The sequence below is a fragment of the Eurytemora carolleeae genome, unplaced genomic scaffold, assembly GCF_000591075.1.
Source record: "Eurytemora carolleeae unplaced genomic scaffold, Eaff_2.0 scaffold303, whole genome shotgun sequence".
NCBI classification, from domain to species: domain Eukaryota; kingdom Metazoa; phylum Arthropoda; class Copepoda; order Calanoida; family Temoridae; genus Eurytemora; species Eurytemora carolleeae.
Window position 1 is genome coordinate 1 of NW_019396305.1, and position 21,184 is coordinate 21,184.

The 21,184-nt window shown below is 32.3% G+C and overlaps 1 protein-coding gene across 1 annotated transcript; it reads right to left on the bottom strand.

The window, feature by feature from the left end:
• Nucleotides 1–561: 561 nt before the first annotated feature.
• On the bottom strand, nucleotides 562–20,571 carry LOC111700591 (vicilin-like seed storage protein At2g18540; the record flags this gene model as incomplete). The annotated part of the gene is made up of 9 exons (XM_023471563.1): nucleotides 20,510–20,571; nucleotides 17,076–17,131; nucleotides 15,554–15,613; nucleotides 14,786–14,828; nucleotides 12,958–13,033; nucleotides 6,148–6,259; nucleotides 3,868–3,904; nucleotides 2,299–2,667; nucleotides 562–694 (listed from the first exon to the last, which is right to left on the bottom strand). Coding segments are annotated over exons 2-9 (859 nt in total), but the record flags the coding sequence as incomplete, so codon positions are not given.
• Between the last annotated feature and the right edge of the window lie 613 nt (nucleotides 20,572–21,184).

Here is a 21,184-nt window from a genome sequence, read left to right on the forward strand (position 1 = left end):
TTTCATGCAATTATTTCCAAACCAAATAAAACCTTATGGCCCAACCTGTCGTCGTTGCCTTAGTCTGTTCCACTTTAGTATTTATTCACTTTGGTAATCTGTAAGAGTTTCGTCTGCTATGTTTATATTTTGTTTGTTTATGTTTTGACTGCAACCGGTTGTACTTAGTAAAACAAGAAAATTACAGTATACAAACAGAGTGAACTTGTCCGAATTCACTTTTCATCTTGCGGAGACATTATTGACACATCTTTAAAGTCTTTTACCCTTTTCATAAAATAAACTCCAGCAGACATAATAATATTATGGCTTTTGAAATTAGGTATTACAATGCTAATTCATAACAAAGACGATTTCGAATTCGTCACTGAATTCCCATGTTTTTTTGGGACACCCTGTATATTACGTAAATTTCAGTATGTGCGAAAATAAATAAATAGCCATGAATATGCGGGAACAGTTTTAAAGAGTTTCATATAATCATTTAATTAAAAAACTAAATATCTGCAACATTCGATTATCAGAAAGTGAAGAATACGACATTTGATGAATTCTTATGACATTTGATGTATTCGTTATTAAGGGTTTCGCTGTACATTGAACATGATACCTGTATAGTAGTAGTTGATGGTGTATACTCAGAGCAGACTGAGTACGGGTAATCCTTGTTAGAGATTTCAGAATTTCGCCGACTCTTAAAAAATAAAAAATATTAAATATATTTTCGGAAGATTTAAACCGGGAACAGTCCCTTGAATGCATCAATGCAGAATAGTTCTACTAACATATCATAAATGTCAGATTAGCAAATATCCAGCTTGAAATACAGACTTTAATTTGGCTATAATTTCCTTACAAACTTTTTTCAGAAACTCATTTCCAGACATTTTTCGTCAACTACCTTACAATCATTAATTTTCTGTTCTGTTTAACAACGAAAAGTTTTATGAATTTCTTAAGCTTGTTCGTTAAAGAAGAATTTTCCGTGTATTTACGGAACTTTGCCATAGCCCTTTGTAGAAAATAAAAAACTGTTGGAATATAATGTACGGTAAAAGTTTGTGATTGCAATGCATCTTTTCAAATGTGTAGAATTAAATGCACTTGGAGTGTTTAAATACCTTAAAAGGGTTTACACTTTATTAGGAGTGATATAACCTAAAAGGTTTACCCCATACATTAAAGACTGTATCCTGTGTACCCTGTGCCTTATAAACTGTATTCTGTAGTCTTTAACCTGTTCTTTGTACCCATTCCCTAAACTCAATGCCCTGAGCCCGAAATTTAAAAGAGTATCGTTGAACGAAACTCCCGAGTTTCCTTTTTGGGGTCTTAACATTTGTGTAGATTTTGATTTAAGAGATTCGAAAAAAATGGAGAATATAAATCAAGTGAAAAAAATAATATTTTATTACAAAAATATTGATATTCATAAAACTGCCTAACCCCATTTGTGAAACCCGGGTTTTAAAACTGGTTTTCATAACGATACCCTGTCTTAAGTTTTGGGCTCTGTATCATGTACCCTTTAACCTGAGCCATGTACCCTGAGTCCAATACTTAAGACAGGGTATAGTTATGAAAACCGGTTTTAATACCCGGGTTTTACGAATGGGGTTAGGCAGTTTTGTGGATTTCAATAGTTTTGTTATGAAATATTTTTTTCATTTAGTTTTTTCATATTCTCCATTTGTGTTGAATCTCTTAAATCAAAATCTACAAAATATTAAGACTCCAAAAAAGGAAACTCAAGAGTTTCATTCAACGATACTTTTTTAAATTTCGGGCTCTGTAGTTGTACCCCAACCCTTACTCTATACCCTCAGAGCCCAAAACTTAAAACAGGGTATCGTTATGAAAACAGGTTTTTGAACCCGGGTTTCCCTGATGGGTTTAGGCAATTTTGTGGATATCAATATTTTTGTTATGAAATATTATTACTTTTTAATTTCTTCATATTCTCCATTTTTTCGAATTTCTTAAATCAAAATCTATACAAATATTAAGACCCCAAGAAGGAAACTCAGAGGTCTGGTTCAACAATACTCTTTTAAATTTCGGGCTCTGATCACTATGTATCCTGTAATCTGTGTCCTGTAACCTGTACCCTGTGACCTATGCATTCTACTCGCTCTGTATCCTGTAACCTATAATCTGAGCCCTGTGCCCTGTGCGCTGTGCCCTCTACTCACTCTGTGTCCTTACTCTATAGCCTGTTTCTTGTACTTTGTATCCTGTGCGCTGTAGCCTGTATTACTTTGTACCTTTAATCGCACACTTTGTACTCTTAGAACCTACCCTGTATTTGTAAAGGTTATATGTATACTCAGGAGAAATCTCTCTTGAATACGATCTTCGCTCCAAATCGCGCTCCCTTGCTTCTAGCTCTCGTTCTCGTCGCTCCAGTTCATGCAATCGCTCTAGCTCCCTTGCTCGCTCTAGCTCCCTTGCACGCTCTAGCTCCCTTGCTCGCTCTTGCTCCCTTGCTCGCTCTAGCTCCCTTGCTCGCTCCAGTTCTCTTGCTCGATGGAGTTCCTCAGATCGATCCATCTCCTTTGCTCCGATAGGCTTAGGAGCTCCCGTCTCCTTTCTGTTTATTGGTTCCTTTCGTTCTTCAATTTTATCTCTTCTCTTTATACTCTTCGTCTCCAACTCTTGACCAGTCTTCTAAACAAAAAATCTAAATTCAAAATATTAACATCTTCTTCATATAAAGGGGTATATTATTGAAAGGTTAAATGATCTTATTAGATCTGAGCTGAAAACTTTAGAATGAGATATCCTTAATCCTGATCTGTTAACTAATCGGGAGATTAAATTCATGAGGACAACAAGCAATATTTAATCTGGAGATTAAGAAAAAGAGTGGATTAAGCATTAATCCCGATATCCACCATTCTAAAGTTCCCAGCTCAGGTGGCTTAATGAAAAAATGGACAAATGGCAAGAAGTTTTTCCACCTGTTTTGATACTTTTAAACCAAAAAACTCATTTATTTTTCCTGGTTTAGAGGAAGAAACACTTTTTTCAGCATATCCATTTTCCACTTTATGTGAGGAAAAATATTTGAGAAGAAAATATCCCGCATCAGCAAAATTAAAAGAGTTAGAAGTTATCTTTAAATCGAAGCCAAGAAGATTTGGATTACGTTTACTTATTACTGATTACTTTTATAAACAAATTGTTAACATTTTAAGCTTAAAAAATGAATTTAGGCCAATATTTAGTGAGTTGGCCAAGAGTTGAGTATTTTGTGGCAACAAAGAGTTCTCTTTCAGTCGAAGCCAAGAAGATTAAGGTTCCATTTACTTATTACTGATTACTTTTAAAACGAATTGTTAACATTCTATGCTTAAAAATGAATTCAGACCAATATTTAGTCCCTTTCTCAACCTTTCTAATCCCTATATTATTTATTAACTATTATTATTAAATTGTAATCTTAGACGATTTATAATCCAATAGAATTCATATTTTAAAAGACCTGAAGTCAATTCTTGCATAGATAAAGAGATTTGAAAACCAGAGTTTGTGGCAAAGACTCAATTGAGTTATTCCTTCTACATCTTTTTTTCTAGTAGAACACCGACAGAAACAGAAACCTATATTGATTTTAAGATCTGTTCATACCTTGTAGGCTTTCATCAATTTTATTGTATATTTTCTCATTAATTCTGATGAAATGTAATCAACTTGTTTGTCACTTTTTGTTTCAAGATTTATTTTCTTTATATTTGGCTCTTTATAATTATTGTGATAATATGAAAAGATTTCCTAGGAGAAAATAATTCTGTTTCTGAATCAGAAAACATGAAGAAAGAAAAAGTTTGGTATTTTTTACAAAATTAATCTTTAGTGAAGAATAACCTTTTTTGAAGTTTTATTCCCCAGATCTCGTTCATTCCTAAAATATTAAGAGTTAAGAATGAAATTTATTACAGTGAAACCCTTAAAACGAATACATCGAAAGAATTCATCAAATGTCGTATTCTTCACTTTCTGATAATGGAATGTTGCAGATTTTTAGTTTTTTAATTAAATGATTATATGGAACTCTTTAAAACTGTTCGCGCATATTCATGGCTATTTATTTATTTTCGCAAATACTGAAATTTACGTAATAAAGTATAAAACTTCACTGTAGGATAAAACTAAGTTAAATATACACGAAAAATTTCGAAAAATATCCTCTTATGTAACGTAGGTAACTAATACCTATCCCTTCGAATCAAAATTTGTCAATCATTTTTCGTAAACACTCCAGCTTTTTAGGATTAAAAAAAGTTTGTTTATCAAAAGTTTAGAAACTTAAGCTAATACAAAATTCTTTATAGTAAAAAAATGCTAAATAACTTACAATTACATATTTCTGAATTAATAAAAATAAATGAATAATGTAAATGTAATATTTGATATTTAGTATAAAGATATAAAGATTTATTAAGGATGCAAATCTAAAGATTGGAAAATTAATGAATCCTCTCCGTGAGGAGGGGATGAGGGAGGGGGAGGGGGGAGGAGAGAAAGTAGAGAGAAAATAAGTATAAAAAGAGGAAAGTAAAGGAAAGATTGAGAAAGGAGATAACAGAAAAGAGATATAAGTAAAAATGTAAGAAAAAAGATGTAACAAAGAATGTAGGAAAAGAGATATAAGTAAGAATGTAGGAAAAGAGATATAAGTAAGAATGTAGGAAAAGAGATATAAGTAAGAATGTAGGAAAAGAGAAGAAAAGGAGCAAAGAATAAAAATCAAGGACGGCAATGAAAGACAGACACAAGATAATTGACGGCTGTAGGGAACGTCGTCTTTGTATATACATTTTAAACGTTTTGACATGAAAAATGTATTTTTTGCTTGTGCTTTTTCTCCGGCCATAGTACCTTTGAAAAGTAAGACTAATACCAATTAACAGCTGTTTAGTTTACTATGAAATTACCCAAATAAGTGAACGGTCCCTTAAAGTTTGCTTTCATTAAACTTTGCAAAAATGGAAAAACGGACCAAAAACGGTTGTTACGATGCGTAAGTTTTTGCATCGATCGTTTTTAGATCGTTTTAAGATCGTTTTTTGATAGTTTTTGGATCTTCTGTCGGGGTCAAAATTTGACCCTTTGCTACAGTGAAACCCTTAATAACGAATACATCGAAAGAATTCATCAAATGTCGTATTCTTCACTTTCTGATAAAGGAATGTTGCAGATGTTTAGTTTTTTTAATTAAATGATTATATGGAACTCTTTAAAAGTTAAAACTGTCCCCGCGTATTCATGGCTATTTATTTATTTTCGCAAATACTGAAATTTACGTAACATAGTATAAAATTCATTGAAAAATTGTCAAGACGACATTTGATAAATTCTTCCGATATATTCGTTATTAAGGGTTTCACTGTATTCTCACACTTTGCCAAATTTTAACCCTGTAAGAAAACATAGGAAAAACACAATTCAAAAACAAACTGACACCAGACAAATCACAAAAGTTACGAACTCCAAACAAAAATTTTTAAAAAATTTACAAATTGTCTAAAAGTTGGCCCACATTTGCTGAAATAAAAGAAAGATCAAAGAGTTTACTTTTCTTTGAAACTTGTTACAAATTCCGTTAAAAATTTAGTTTTCTATTGTTTAATTCTTTTCTATAAACGAGTCAGGAGAATACTTTTATTTGAGAAAATAATCAATTAAAGTAAATTAGATCAAAATGTGAAGGAAGATCAGATCTTAACAATGAGAGAAATCTAATAAAACTTCCCTTTTAGCAAATGAACAAATAAAGGCAACAGATATTGTACAGGCAGGGTTACAAAGATAAATTATAATTTCCATTATTATCGTGCACAAAAGTTGTATCCTACTACAATTTCCCAAACTACCTCAATTTTCCAAGTGGCAACTTTCCAAATGTGCAATTTCCCAAGCGGCAACTTCCCAAAGGTTAAGTTAGGCTTTCTGAGGGGCCGAGCTCTGCGGCTAGGATGAGCTAGGGAAGTTGTCGCTTGGAGAATTGCACATTTGGGAAGTTGCCGCTTGGGAATACGCCTTTATAAGGAAAGTTCCTAACATCTTTAAGTCGTCTTCATATATCAGCGTTTTCTGGTTCTCACTATACATTAATTAGATATCTTGTAATAACAACAATTCTACCTTCTCTCTTTCTCATCTTCTTCTTCTTCTTCTTCTTCCACTGATGATTCAGAAGACTCTTCTTCAACACTTCCCTGTCTTCTCTTTAGTTCTTCTTCTTCCTTCTTCTCCTCTATAAACAGTTTATTTACTAAGTTGTAGATGATTATATCAATACAGTAAAGACGACTTTTTAATTAAGTTTTAAATGTTAACAAGCTTTTTTCGCGATAAAAGTTTTAAATTAATTAAAGGGAAGTTTTTAAATTTACGGCTTCTCGTTGTTTCCATGTTTACGTGTTTAAAAGCTTTATGTAAATTAAAATTTTATCTCATCAAACACAGTTTTCCAGTCTTCACTCTCATCAAACACAGTTTTAGTTTAAAATAACAATTTGAATACAATTAAATTTTCACTTGAAAGATAATCCACATAAGATATTTAACCAGGGGCGTATATAGGGGGGGGGGCATTGAAGTAATTATTCCCCCCTGTGGCTTTTGGGGGGAGCTGCGGACAATGGAAAAAAATTCTGAAATTTCAAATAACAGACATAATGGGAATACAGATAACCAGGGGTGTATTATATAGGAAATTACCAGCTGGGCTGGGGCTTATATTTTTTCTTTCGGGGGGGGGGGAGGGGGCTGAACACCCGTTATACCCGGAAACCCCACTAAAAACCATAGATTTTACCGATCCAGGGGGGGCGCTTGATCCCCAATAGCGCTTCCTCCCCCTCTATAGTGTATATATGCCTCTGCAAAAAATTATATTCAAAAAGGAAAAATAAGACACTAAATGACTGCAAGTACAGAAAAATAAGTGTTAAATTCAATTGACACTTGTTGCAAATATTTAACAAAACTTTTCAGTTGCACAGCTCTTGGAAGTACAGATTTAAAAAAATCACAAGACAAAAAAACATTTGTATTAAAACATAAATTATATCATAACATTTTGCTTTTTCTCCTTGAAACCCTTAATTAATCACTTTATTATGACCCCCAACCCTAAGAAAAGTGTTAGTTGCGCTCTAGTTTGGTTTAATCTATTTCCTACATAAACAATTTTGGTTGTTAATAAAAACGTATGCTTTTGTTACATGTTAAAAAGATTATTGTAAAGCATAATACGCGTATTGCTTTCAACAATGAGATGTGATTAAAGCGTACAAGTCCTGGATCTGAAAAAGAAAATTAGAAACAAGTTGATCAGGAAATTTTTTCTTATCCAGCATCCGACTCTGTTTTAAACAACGAATTTTTTCCCCTCTAAATTAATCGAAAAGTGTTGCTGATATTTTTTTGAAAATATAACAAATCATGTTTTTTTTTCTCAATTATTGTAGAGTTATTGAAAATATTATTTATAGATAATAATTTAAACTTAACGCTGATCTTTTTACTAATAATTATTAAAAGTTCAAAGATGAAAATAGAATTTCTGGTGTTCTGGGACTGAGAAAATTCAAGTGCCACTTTATACAATGAATGTAAACAAAAAAACCGTTTATCATTCTTATGATAAACATTTTTTCGGGAGAGTGGATGGAGGGGGGGGGGGAGAAGCCCTTGTGGTCCTTTGTCTGTCAAAAACTTAGTGTGTGTTTGTCATTTTCGACTTAACCTAAGTCTACTCATGGCGTAGCTTTTTTCAGATATGTGAAATATCCTCCAACAACTCCGAACTTTTGTGTTGGTTGGATACTCATAATCCAGAGAGCTCGATCTCAATATCCACTGCGGGTAATTTTAATTTGAGGGTCAATAAATCGCTCCATTTCAGTTATTCTTCTCGTGTACAATTACCATGTGGGATATGGAATAAAAATTGAATTAATCTACAAAAGATTAAGATCGAGCAATGGTCTCGATATATCCATACTACAAGAATTCCCAGCTCCGGTAAACTATACAGAGGTTAAAAGTGAATCCGAACTTAAATTCCCATATTTACCCATTAAATGTAGACTTTTTATATTTACTATTTCATACTTTTTGGGAGAACTGTATATTTAATATATTTAAGTTGATAATGTTTCTTAGGTTTTTTGGACATTTTGAATGAGAGATCAACATTATCAAAATAATTAGAAACAGACCTTACCGACCAAATTAAACTATTCTGCAGCTCTTGATATGAAGATTTTCTAGCCTCAGTTTACAGGCAAAATCTCTGTCGATATACGGTCAGAATTTAAATTTATGATTGCCTATCTTGTCATTCTAGTTTTAAATAAAGCATAAATCATATGTTTTTAATGCTTGGATTTTTTTTTTATTTCAAATATTTAATTTTAAAAAATAAAATCGGAATTATTAGATAAAATGAAAATTAAAATAGATTATTTTCTTTTTATGTTTGCTGACAAAATATATTATATATAAAATTCTATATTTAATTTGTATATAAAAAATCTCTTGAAAAGGATAAACCCCTTGAGAAATCAATAAACGTTTATGTAATTTTCAGAAGAAATGAAATCAAATAATTTTTTTAAAAATATTAAATGTAATACATATCTGTAGTTATGTTTATTACTTTTTATAAGTCAAGATTTCTGTTTAAATTTTTTTTAAATATTATTAATCATAATGCACTAGAAAGCAACAAAGCACTTATCTCGCAATATACTACATAATACAAATCCCATTTCATTTTACTTCTAAGAAACACATTAAAGGAATTAAACACTTGTGCAAAACTACAGGGTGTCCAAAAAAAGAGTCTGTTAAGAAATCATCATCATAAGAGTGCTATTGAAGACCACAAATTTTTCATCTGATACCCCAAGTTTCCATTTTAAACCCCAATTTTTATTGGAGACTCCAAAGTTTTCATTGGACAGTCCTAGTTTTTCATTTTAAGCCTCTAATTTTCGTTTGGGGGTTTAAAATGAAAAGGGGTCTCATATGATTATACGAAAAGTTTTAGTCTCCAATGAAAATCTTAAGTGTCTCCAATACAAATATGGGGGGGAGGGAGTCCAGAGGTGTGGCTGCTCTCAGGGGTTGAAATTGTTCCCAAGGTTTTGGAGTGCTCCTAGGATTTTGGAGTAAGATTAAGAAAAAACATACTTTTCTTCAGATATCTCAATAATTTGATGATTTTTCGGATTTTTCTGACAAAAAAACTTGGAAATGTGATAACTTATAAAAATTTTAAGATGTATTAGACCAACTAAAATGAAACCGTTATGTATCTAGCTAAAACAAATATTTTTTTTTTTACATATACTAATTATCTTCAATGTTTAAGCTAAAACAAATGTCGTCAGTTTGTCTAATTAAGACTATATGATCGACACGGGCTACTTGGACTGAAAATTGCGATTTTTTTCCTGCAAATACCTGAACAAAGACCCTGGGAAAAATTACAAAACCCTGAGAGCAGTCCCTCCATGGGGGTCTACAATGAAAATCTGGGGTCTCCGATGAAAATCTGGGGGTCTCCAAAAAAAATCTGGGATACTCCAATGACTCTTCCCAGATAACAGATTCCCAAAAACCTGATTAGAGTGAAAAAAGACTCTGGTCACGACATTTTTTAATCCAATTTTAGGTAAAGGAATGAAAAACTCGCCTCAAATTGTAATTTCTAATAATATCAATAGAAATATCAATATTAATTAATATTTCTAATTATTGTTTTAAATCTTGAATTTAGCTGAATAAAGTTGTCAACTTGTCATTGATTAAAATATCAAAGTTATATAAATTCTAAAAATCTTAGATTTCTATTTTTATTGAGACAGTCTAAAATGAGATAATCTGTCTTACATTCAACATGAAAATAGATATAAGTTTTCACATCGTTTATATTTAAAAGATATATCGAATAGAAGGTCTAGTATATTTATTCTTCCATACTATGGAGCTCAAGCAATGTCTGTGCTACTATGTCCATTGCCTTAATTACTCATCTCCCTAGAAAGTAACAGCTGATTCCTTTCAATTTTTATTCAATTTGGCAAGTGCAGAGGAGAATTTTAGCAGCATAATATGTGAGTATTCTTGGGTATTCATGATGATGGATTCTGAGAGATTGTTTTGTTCTCGCACCTTACCGTTTTAGTTTGGAGGAGTGCCAGCTTTCGTTCTTTTTCAAAATCTTTCAAAATCTTCCAAAATTCACACTGAAACCATGAGCTTCCGCCGTAGTATTTTTAGCTAGCTATTGTTACTATAAAGCTCGTAGATTGATAGAATTAATACTTTTTGCTAATGTTCTCGAAAACTCTAAAATAAAGCAAAAAATATCTAATAATGCACTGTTCTTGTGACGTTTACCCATGATAGATGATGGTTTAAAGAAAAAAAACATAAATATAATTTACTAAAGATATTTTTTCTATTCTAAAAAGTGCCATGGGAGATTTTTTTAGGGGGGTATATACAGCCCTGAAAGTAATGGATCCAATAAAATGCAGAATTTGAGCTGCAAGGCTCTACACAAAAACATTTCAATATTGGTTTATGACAGCCTTACTTCCAGGCATTTAATGATTTTAATAATGGACGAATATAGGATTAGGATTGTTTAAAGGTGCAGTTGTCATAATTTCGTGGGACTCTCCTATAATAGAGTAAATTGTCCAATTGTGGAGCTATGTCTGATCAAGAGTTAAAGAGTTATCAATGCTTAATTCAATTTAATTTAATGACATTGAATTTTGGGTTTTCTTCAAATGTAACTTGCCGTTCAGAAATAAAAGAAGTAATTGCCAAACAAAAAAGGATTTTATTTTTAAATTTTGAAAATGTACTAAAGAATTCCGGAAAATGTGTAAAATTAATGAAGTTATTATTTTATTGTGCACTTAGAAGAATGCATTCGAAATCAATGCTTGATCCCCCCTTCTTGTAAATCTGAAATTATTCACATTTTTAGTTTTTTATTCAGGAAAATGGCTAAAATTCAACCAATCAGAGTTGCGTATGCAGAATCCCAAACAGCCGCCGGGATATCCATTAAGAGGATAAAAGAGCAGATTAAGCAGAAATCAAAAGTGTCTAATGTGGATATTGAGATTAAGCGATTGGTATTGAAGGTTATCAAATTCTAAAGTTTAAAGCTTAGGTAACGAAACAACTAAAAGCTATAATTCTTCGGGAGAAAAGTAGCTCTATAAACATGTGAGTAAATTAAAATTAGATTATTTTTATTTCATTCATCTGTGTTCAAAGTAAACCAGTCCTTTTTCATCATAAGCCTCCCTCCAATTCTACCCCCCGCCCCATTCCATTTTTACCACCCCTCTCTCCCTCCAATTCCGCTCCCTCCAATGCAAAGTGCTAAATCACAGTTATTGAAAGTAAACAAGCATGTTGACGTATACGATGAGTAATGTCAAATGTTAACAATTTATCTGAGCTGAAAACTTTAGAATGGTGGATATTGAGATTAATGCTTGACCTCTTTTTCTAATCTTCAGATTATTATAATCTTTATTCACGAAAGTACCTAAAAAAATTCAGAGTGTACTAAAAGAGAGGATTAAGAAAATCATAAGTTTCCACAAAGGATATTCAGATTAAGAGATCGGGATTAAGGATATCCAATTCTAAAGTTTTCAGCTCCGAACAAACAATTGTTTTCAACACACCACAAAGGAAAAGGGATTCTAGGACGTAGTAATATTTAACTTCTTAACCAACAAAAGGTGATTCATTCAATGTTTTGACCTTAAAGTAACTTCAACACTTGCCTCAAACTCAGATTTTTTAATCGCATAGGCTGTCATACTTTAAACGCACTCCACTTTAAAAGTTATATGATCCGAGCCTGGTACAACATGTACTGTATATACATTAAGTTGTACTGTCCTGTCTGGACTAAACAGTGTAAAGTCGACCCACGGTGCGTAGCCTGGAAAGAGGACAGTGAACAAAAATTTCGGATTATGTCCTCAAAGCTTAAAATATGAAAGGTTTACATTATCTGGATGGAAATATTTAGCAGATAGAAGATAAAAATTAGAGTCGAGTATATAATCCGTCTCTCAACTTTAAAATTTATCAAATTTTAGTTAATGTTAAGAAAGGATTTTTAAATTTAACAATGTTGTTTAGTGTTTAAATGTACTGTAATGTCAAGGTACTAATGCAAGGAAAGTTATTTCAGAGGTGTACGCATTTTTTTGTACTGCAGTGAACTATCTTTGGGCGGTTATGTAAACACAAGACGGATGTCGAAGCCTGACATGGAATCCATCTTTCACATAAAAAATCAATGAAATATTCTGGTCATAGGAAACTATTATGTGAATTATAAAAATTATCAAAATTAAATGCTTTTAACCTTCTAGGATACTAAACGAACACTAATGCATCTATTCTTGTTTACAAATTCCGGCCAGAGAGAACTGGTTTTAATATGTACGCAGAGTATACGCGACCGCAATTAACTTTCCTTGCATTAATACCTTGCTGTAATGTAAGCTTAATTTCAAGCGACTCTCCTTGCAAATATGGCAATGCCCGATTAACAACGGTACTCGAAACTTTTTTCTTATTAATAATTTTAGAAAATAACCTTCTTTTTATAGACTGAAAATTGTTACATTTTTATAATTCATATAGGCTTTCTGCCACAGAAATGCACAAGTCATTGTTGGTTGTAGAGAAAACATAATTGAAAATAATCAGTTTTTAAAATCATAAACAATGATATCTTTCATCATCAGACAAAGCTTTTAAAAAGGGTACCGTTGTGAATCTGTCATATAGTCATCTTCGCATGGAGGGTCAATTGACTCTCTCGTGCAATCACCACCCCCCCCCCCCAAAAAAAAAACAAAGTTGCGGCCACACTGCCTGATATCTGACCTGTTGCTTTGAGTGCTGCCTTGATGGTATAGAAATTGTCTAGTGATGATGCATTCCTTCTCACAAAACTACCATCCTGAAATATTGATGTTATACATCGTATATTCGGGACATGATCTACCTCCATTTAAAGAGGGGCATTTCCAATACTCAATGGTACCCTGTAAACCGTAGCAAAAATTATGGAGTTATCCAAGGTACTAATGCAAGGAAAGTTACTTCAGAGGTGTACGCATTTTTTGTACTGCAGTGTACTCTCTTTGGGCGGAAAAGTAAACACAAGACGGATGTCACAGCCTGCCATGGAATCAATTTTCACAAAAATAATCTATGAAATACTCTGTTCATAGGAAACTATTATGTGAATTTTCAAAATTATCAAAATAAATGCTTTTATCTTCCTCTGATGCTAGAGAACACTGATGCATCTATTCTTGTTTACAAATTCCGCCCAAAGAGAGCTGGTTTCAATATGTACGCAGAGTATACGCGACAGCAATTAAATTTCCTTGCATTAGTAACTTTCTTCAAACACTGAGCTCCTGACATACAAACCTTTCGACCTCATGCAATATCCGACCTACGCAACTGTTTAATGTATTATTTGAGGGTTAGGTAAGGTTGGGTTCTGGGCCAAGCGCTACGGCTAGGTTAGGATGAGGGGCTGAGCGCTGCGGCCACATGTCTGTAAAACGACGTACGACTAGTTCAGAAGTGTAGTATAGCGGATGTGCGTAGGTCGTAAGATTCACCATCATAAAGATAAGTGATTTATCAAAATATGTATCTTATTGAAAACTTGCATCCTCAAACATAAAGGCTGTGAAAGATATCTTAATTAGAAAAAAGAAAACAATTCATATTTTTTAATTTCAGAAACTTTTTGAGTCTTTTTGATAAAGGTTTCGATTCGCAAACCTCCGTCAGAATTAGAAAAAAAGTTGGTTTGAAACACTTAACTGCACGTTTAGACTTTTTTTTATCAATTATTACTTTTTATAATTATAGAAACATTCATGAAATAAACTTTTTGGTTTTGTTTAACATCTATCACTATTTGAAAGCGTCTTTTGTTTTTCATTCATAAATATGAAATACCTTCTTGTTTTGTAAATACATAGTGTTTATTTAAGAAAGTTAGACAACAAAAGAAAAGAAAAATTGAATTTTTCAAATTTTAACTTTACAATTTAGAATTTTAAGAATTCTAAAAGTTACACAAGATTAAAAAGGCCGGGATTTAAAACTATGTTCCAAGAAAAAATTAGTTTTAAAATAAATCTGAACAAGAAACATATTTTCTGCGGAGATATCTTTGAAAATATTTTTCTCGGAAAAAAACTCTCCAGAATAAATCATAAACGTCATAGAGAAAGTTCCAAGATATCAGATGTACGACGTGTATAAATTGATTTCTATTTTCTTTTTCACTTGAGAACGTCTCAGTACTGCAATTTGTTTTTAAGTTCACAATTCTCATAACGGTTGATATACACAATACAAAAGTTCTAACTTTGGGATAAAGAGAATTTTTAAAAAATTACATGGCTACAATGTATAAGTACCTTTAACAAATTTAAAGGGAGTGTTCGCGAAAAATGAAAGGGGGTATATATGCTGACCTCGAATTAAATTTCTCCTTACAGACGCAACAGTAAAATTAGTAGCAAATTCAATTCGAGGGCAGCTTATAGCCCTTATACTTTTAGCGAAAACTTAATGTAAAAACTTCGTAAAAAAACATGAAAAAGATGACGTCCTATATAAATTCCGATTGTATAAGGAAAAGTAGTTTTATAAAAAAAAAATTAATTAAACTTTTATTTACCTCATGAATCTTGAGCTTCCAGAATCTTTCCTCTGCAGCATGTCTGGGGGGAAAAGTTCTTCAGAATTAAGTTTACGATCTAAATGATTGTTTGTCTGTAGACTGTCTGTTTGTTAATGAATACAAATCTGGAAGAAAGGAAAACAAGAATTTATTCATTTATGGATCTTCCATGCATACATTTTGCACTAACTGTCTTTATTAACAAGGAAAAGAAAGTGTAAGAAGAGGTCGTTTCAAATAAGAAATGTTTGTGTCTTCAGAATATCTAATTCACGGCAAACTAGACAGAATGGGGCTGCTATAACTGCCATAGACTTTGTGACATCGTAGCTCCTCTTGTTTTGATTTTTTGCACAAGCATGAGGAAAACAAATTTGTCCGATAACATATCGGAAATTCAAAATATTTTTGTTCTTTTTAATAACTCTTAAATTAGAGGTCTTATGATTGAAAATATCTTTGTTATAATTCACTTAAAGCTTTTCATTTAATCTTCATTTCTTTTCCAAATCAACCAATTATAAAGCATTATCAGAGTGAATATATTGTAAAGTTTTCAGTAAAAATTTCAGATATAGTTAAAATAAAATATCTAAAATATATCTTGTTAAGAATGTACACCCCGTAAAGTAATGAACATATTTGTAAAGCATCAATATAGTGTGAATGAATGGAAATATATTAATATGATTAAGTTAGCTTATATATATATATATATATATATATATATATTCATATAATTAATATATGATGAAGAATCTGTTCCTGCCACTCTGAAAGAATGTTTCCCTTCCACCCTCATCAGATCTGAACACTGGCTCATCTCTAAATATATATATATACAGGGTTACACACAAAGTATGAAACTACGTAAAGACGACCTGAAATATAAGAGGAACACAAGATTAAATTTAGTCTTCTGTCTGAATATTGTCTTTTAATGGCTTTTAAGTGACTTGATAACCAGTGGACATAGAAAAATAGAAGTATAAATTCTGTACAATCGTCTCGTAAAGTGTCATCCTTTGTGGAGGACCCTGTATCACCCGGACTAACCAGGGCGAGACGCATTTGGTTTCTTCTATTTAAATTCAATCGCGCGTTGGTCAATAATTCAACAATCTTTGAACTTACAGATTTGAATTTTTATACTTTTTCATTTAAACGGATATGCTAACAGAGAAGTATAAAAGAGAAAAGATTGAAAGTCACGGTTCTCTGGGATAAAGATCTAACAGTTTACTTGGCGTGACGTATTAAAGGGATTATAAACGTTAGTTCACAACATGGTAAACATAAAAGATTTGTCAAGTATGATTAAACATCCATGATTTTGTTTTGGAAAAAAAATATTGTTTTCATTTGTGGTTTCTCTAAATAAGAGACTTTGGAAGTTTTTGTTTCAGACACAATAGAGAATTTAACAGAATCATACACTTTTCAAGCAAGAAAAACGACGTTATCTTCAACATTCTTGATCAGTTCAAGGGTTAAAGAGAACCGTCCTGTAGATCTAAATGGAGGGTACTGGGTCACTTCAAATGTTAACGACAATATTCCTTTAAAGAATTTTACAGTAAAACTCATATAACAGTGGAATAGTAAGACAACATGTAATCAACCTTATGTAAATATTAGTTGCGATGAAATCAAAATTGTATTAGGATTTAGTCTAACCCCATGAAGTTTCCAGAAGAATTATGAAAACGGAATCCTTACTTCAACAATCAATTTTTTAAATTTTTCTTTGTTACAGTGGTAGGCTATTATATTAATACAACGAGGACGACTTGTATAGTCTAGTATTTATTGGTAACAAGTAATCAAAGAGAAGCTTTCTTGAGAGACATTTATCTTGACTTACATGTACCCAACGCTGTTTTACAACTTAATGAAAATCAAAATTGAAATCGAACGTCGTCTTTACTGTATTGATATAATCGCCAACCACTGTATCTTATTCATTTCTATTCTTAATATGTTCTCCTTTCCAAAGAGAACCAGACAGTTAGGCAATGCATTAATTGTCAAGACCAAGTCATCTTTGAAGTGTTGCAATGCTTTAGCCTTTTGGTTTACCATACTAACTCAATTATACTTTTTGTACCCTTAGACATGGTTCTAATAGACCTACAAAGAGTTTGTTTTCATGCTTTAGTTAAAAAGCAATTGGTTTAATTCTGATCCATTTTTGCGCAACATCTTGTACTGTGTTTCGTGTTTCTTGTTTCTGCAATTTCTTAAAACTCGCAAACATGAAACAATAAATTAAACATATTTTACTAACCTTAAATATCCATTTAAGGACCAGGACATGATGGTCCCTTTTGAGTCCGCAGGTTTCTAAAATATTCATGATTAGAAAATATTTTCAATCATTTTTAAAAGTAAATCCAGATTAAGATAAACGCTCATGTTATACAAGAAATGTTCACGAAAATTGAAAGGTGTTGACTTTGATTAAAATTATGTATTTAAATTAAATTTATCTGACCAGACCGATAGGCAAGATAGGACCGATATGACAGATAGGAGAGATAGGACAACTATGACAGATATGACAGATAGGACATAAATGAAAGTAAGGACAGATAGACAGGAGGAAGAGGAACAAATAGCAAAGGAAGGACAGATATACGACAAAAAAGTTAGGAAAAAAGGGACAGATATAGGAGACTAAATAAGCAGGTGAACAGATATACAGGTGGGACAGATTATAGGACAGATATGATACATAGGATAGAAAAGACAGATATGATACATAGAACAGATTATTGGACAGATATGATACATAGGACAGATCGGAAAGATATTCACAATAAACAGATATTTTATTCTTCAATGTTATCCTGAACAAAGATTTAATTGTGTATTGCAAAATTGGAAATCCCTATCCTCATGAAATGCACATTGCACAATCCAACCCACGTGCAAAAAACTTTATGACATTTAAAAAAAAGTTTAAAAAATTAAAATGTCATCATAAATATTGTTTGTTTGTTTAAACAACTGAATTGTCTGGTTACTATGTAACATCTGATAACACAAAGTATGCAAAACCAAAAATTGATGTGGTAATTATTCACGCATGCTAATCCCCGCGCAATCCTAATTTGACGGATAAAAACCGGTTTTTCATGAAGAAGCTGCCAAAAAGAGAAAGGTGATGTGTAATCAGATAAAGGGAGACCCAAAAAACACGAGCAAATGCAAATATTTATTTAAAGCAAATACAAAGATTTGAAGGAGGAATTCTTGTACGTATAACTGAATACGTTTAAATTGAAAACCATAGATAAAGATAGATTGCGCATAAGACGACATTTTTCATCTTGAACGATATAAATGTACAGAGATGTTTTAAAGATATTCCTATAATATAGATTAAATAGGTCAGTTGTGAACATTGGCTGTTTTTATGTCATTGAGTACTTGTGGTGTACATGACTTCTGTTGAGAGAAATTTAAGTTTGTTTAGTCCTTCTCATGTCCTTCTTTCAGTTCTCAAAATAAAATTCACTCCTGAGTGGTTTAATAATTATGAAATCCATTAAAACACCAATCCACGTTATCATTGAAGTACACTTTGAACCCTAGAAGTATTAGTTCGCGGACTGTACAATTCTTGGTGATTTTGCGTACATAAGCTATCTACGTTTATTTATTTATCTATGTTGAACACATGTTTTGATGCACACACTTTCGGTGATTATATTTGTCAAAAGTAAAAATAACTATTTTTGAACATTTTCCGACGTACTTTTTGAACTTTTTTAAAAATCATCCCTTGCACCCTAACCATCAAAGATAGAGGTATAATTATGTTTAATGAGGAGGGACTAGGGTCATAATAAGGACATGTGTTTCACTCCATTTTCTCAACTCTCAGGGCAAAATTTGAGGGGGGGGGGTTGAAAGGCCTCCGCCCCCCTTCCAATCTAGATTAGAAAAAAATAGCCCAATCAGGATAGGGTTAAATTGCTATCTCTAATTATAGTCAAAAAACTTCAAAGTTTAAAACAGAAACGTAGTTAAGGCCTTGAAAGGGGTATATTGTGTGGGAAACATTTAATGTACGCAATACTTAGACTCAAACCTTGAAGAGCCTTATAAGAAAAGTTTTGAAGAAAAGTGGCGAAAAAAGAACGGATTGGAGATAAATAACAGAGGAAAAGAGAAACGGATTGGAGATAAATAACCGAGGAAAAGAGAAACGGATTGGAGATAAATAACCGAGGAAAAAAGAAACAAATTGGAGATAAAAAACCGAGGAAAAAAGAACTGATTGGAGATAAATAGCCAAGGAAAAGAGAAACGGATTGGAGATAAATAACCAAGGAAAAGAGAAACTGATTGGAGGTAACAGAGGAAAAAAGAAACGGATTAGAGTCTTGGAGATAAATAATCGAGAAAAAGAGAAACGGATTAGAGATAAATAATCAAGGAAAAGAGAAACAAATTAGAGACAAATAACCGAGGAAAAGAGAAACGGATTGGAGAAAATTAACCGAGGAAAAGAAAAACTGATTGGAGATGATAACCGAGGAAAAGAGAAACAGATTAGAGACAAATAACCGAGGAAAAGAGAAACGGATTAGAGATAAATAGCAGAGGAAAAGAGAAACGGATTAGAGATAAATAACCAAGGAAAAGAGAAACGGATTGGAGATAAATAACCAAGGAAAAGAGAAACAGATCATAGATAAATAACCGATGAAAAGAGTTTGAGATAATTTATTAGATTCTTAAATTGACAGCCAGGTTAAATTAATTTTAAGAAAAAGGGGGGGGCATTACTGATTCACTCATGTAGTCTTTAAACTTTTGTCAACGCAAAACTGGTGAAAATATCTTAGTTTTCCTATCTTAAAATTGAAAAATTCTAAATGTGGATTCTCTAAAAAAGAAACTTGCGGATTTAGTGCAATGACAGGCAAAGAACGTAATCTACAGAAGTCAATACTTGTAGAGATGCAAAACGAAGAAACATGACACAATGTTGCTCAAAGAAAGGTATAAACGATATCGGTGTGAATCGGGCAAGTCACTCTTTATGTGTCACTTGAAGTTATGTCTACAGTCCCCTTCATGAAAAAGGAAATACCACGATCGAATACGTTTTTATGAAAAATAAGAATATTTTTATAAATCTTTACTTTCTGTCGTTCTTACTGTAAACAAAATCGATCCATGACTTGCAATAAGGGTTGATAAAATAGTTCAAGTATAATATATTTTTCTCTTCTGAAAATCAAAAAAAAAGTATTTGAAAAAGAATCCTAATATTATTGAGAACTATTCTCAAGAGGTCTTTTCCTTTTCTTTTATTCCGTAAATCGAGTATTTTATAAGAAAGAAAGATTAAACAAATAAAGTTTGCTATATATATAACATATATAAGAATACCAAAGTGGTTTTTAAATTTTAATGAAACATAAAATTAATAATAAAATTGCAAAAAAAAGAAATGTTGGAAAAACTAAATTTACGACCAAAACACTTAAATTTAAAAGCTTTGTACAAAATTGTGAAAAACAACCACGCTTCTAGGGTTTTAGTGTTAAACTTTTAATCTCGTAACTTTGCGCATACAAAAATCTTCCATACAAATAATGTCACTTTCACCCAACATGTCTAAACTTTACAGATTTCCTTCCAGTTTCTAGAGTTTACTACGCATCTTAGGGTTACATGGATGCATATCTCTGCCTAGTTCCTCACCTGTATAGTTTATCAAGGTTTAGGTTTAACTGGCAACATGAGAAACCTGCGTGGGAGGAGAACAGGGAGTGTTTCTTGCAAACCTATACTCCGTATACTCAACCCTAACCTATACTCCGTATACTCAACCCTAACCTATACTCCGTATACTCAACCATTACCTATACTCTGTATACTCAACCCTAACCTATACTCTGTATACTCAACCCTAACCTATACTCCGTATACTCAACCCTAACCTATACTCTGTATACTCAACCCTGACTTATACTCTGTATACTCAACCCTAACCTATACTCTGTATACTCAACCCTAACCTATACTCTGTATAGTAAACCCTAACCCATACTCCGCATACTCAACGTACCCTCACCTATACTCTGTATACTCAACCCTAACCTATACTCTGTATACTCAATCCTAACCATTACTCCATATACTCAACCCTAACCTATACACTGTATACTCAATCCTAACCTATACTCCACATACTCAACCCTAACCTATACACTGTATACTCAACCCTAACCTATACACTGTATATTCAACCTTAACCCATACTCCGTATACTCAACCCTAACCTTTAATCTGTATTCTCAACCCTAACCTATTCTCTGTATACTCAACCCTAACCCATACTCCGTATACTCAACCCTAACCTATACTCTGTATACT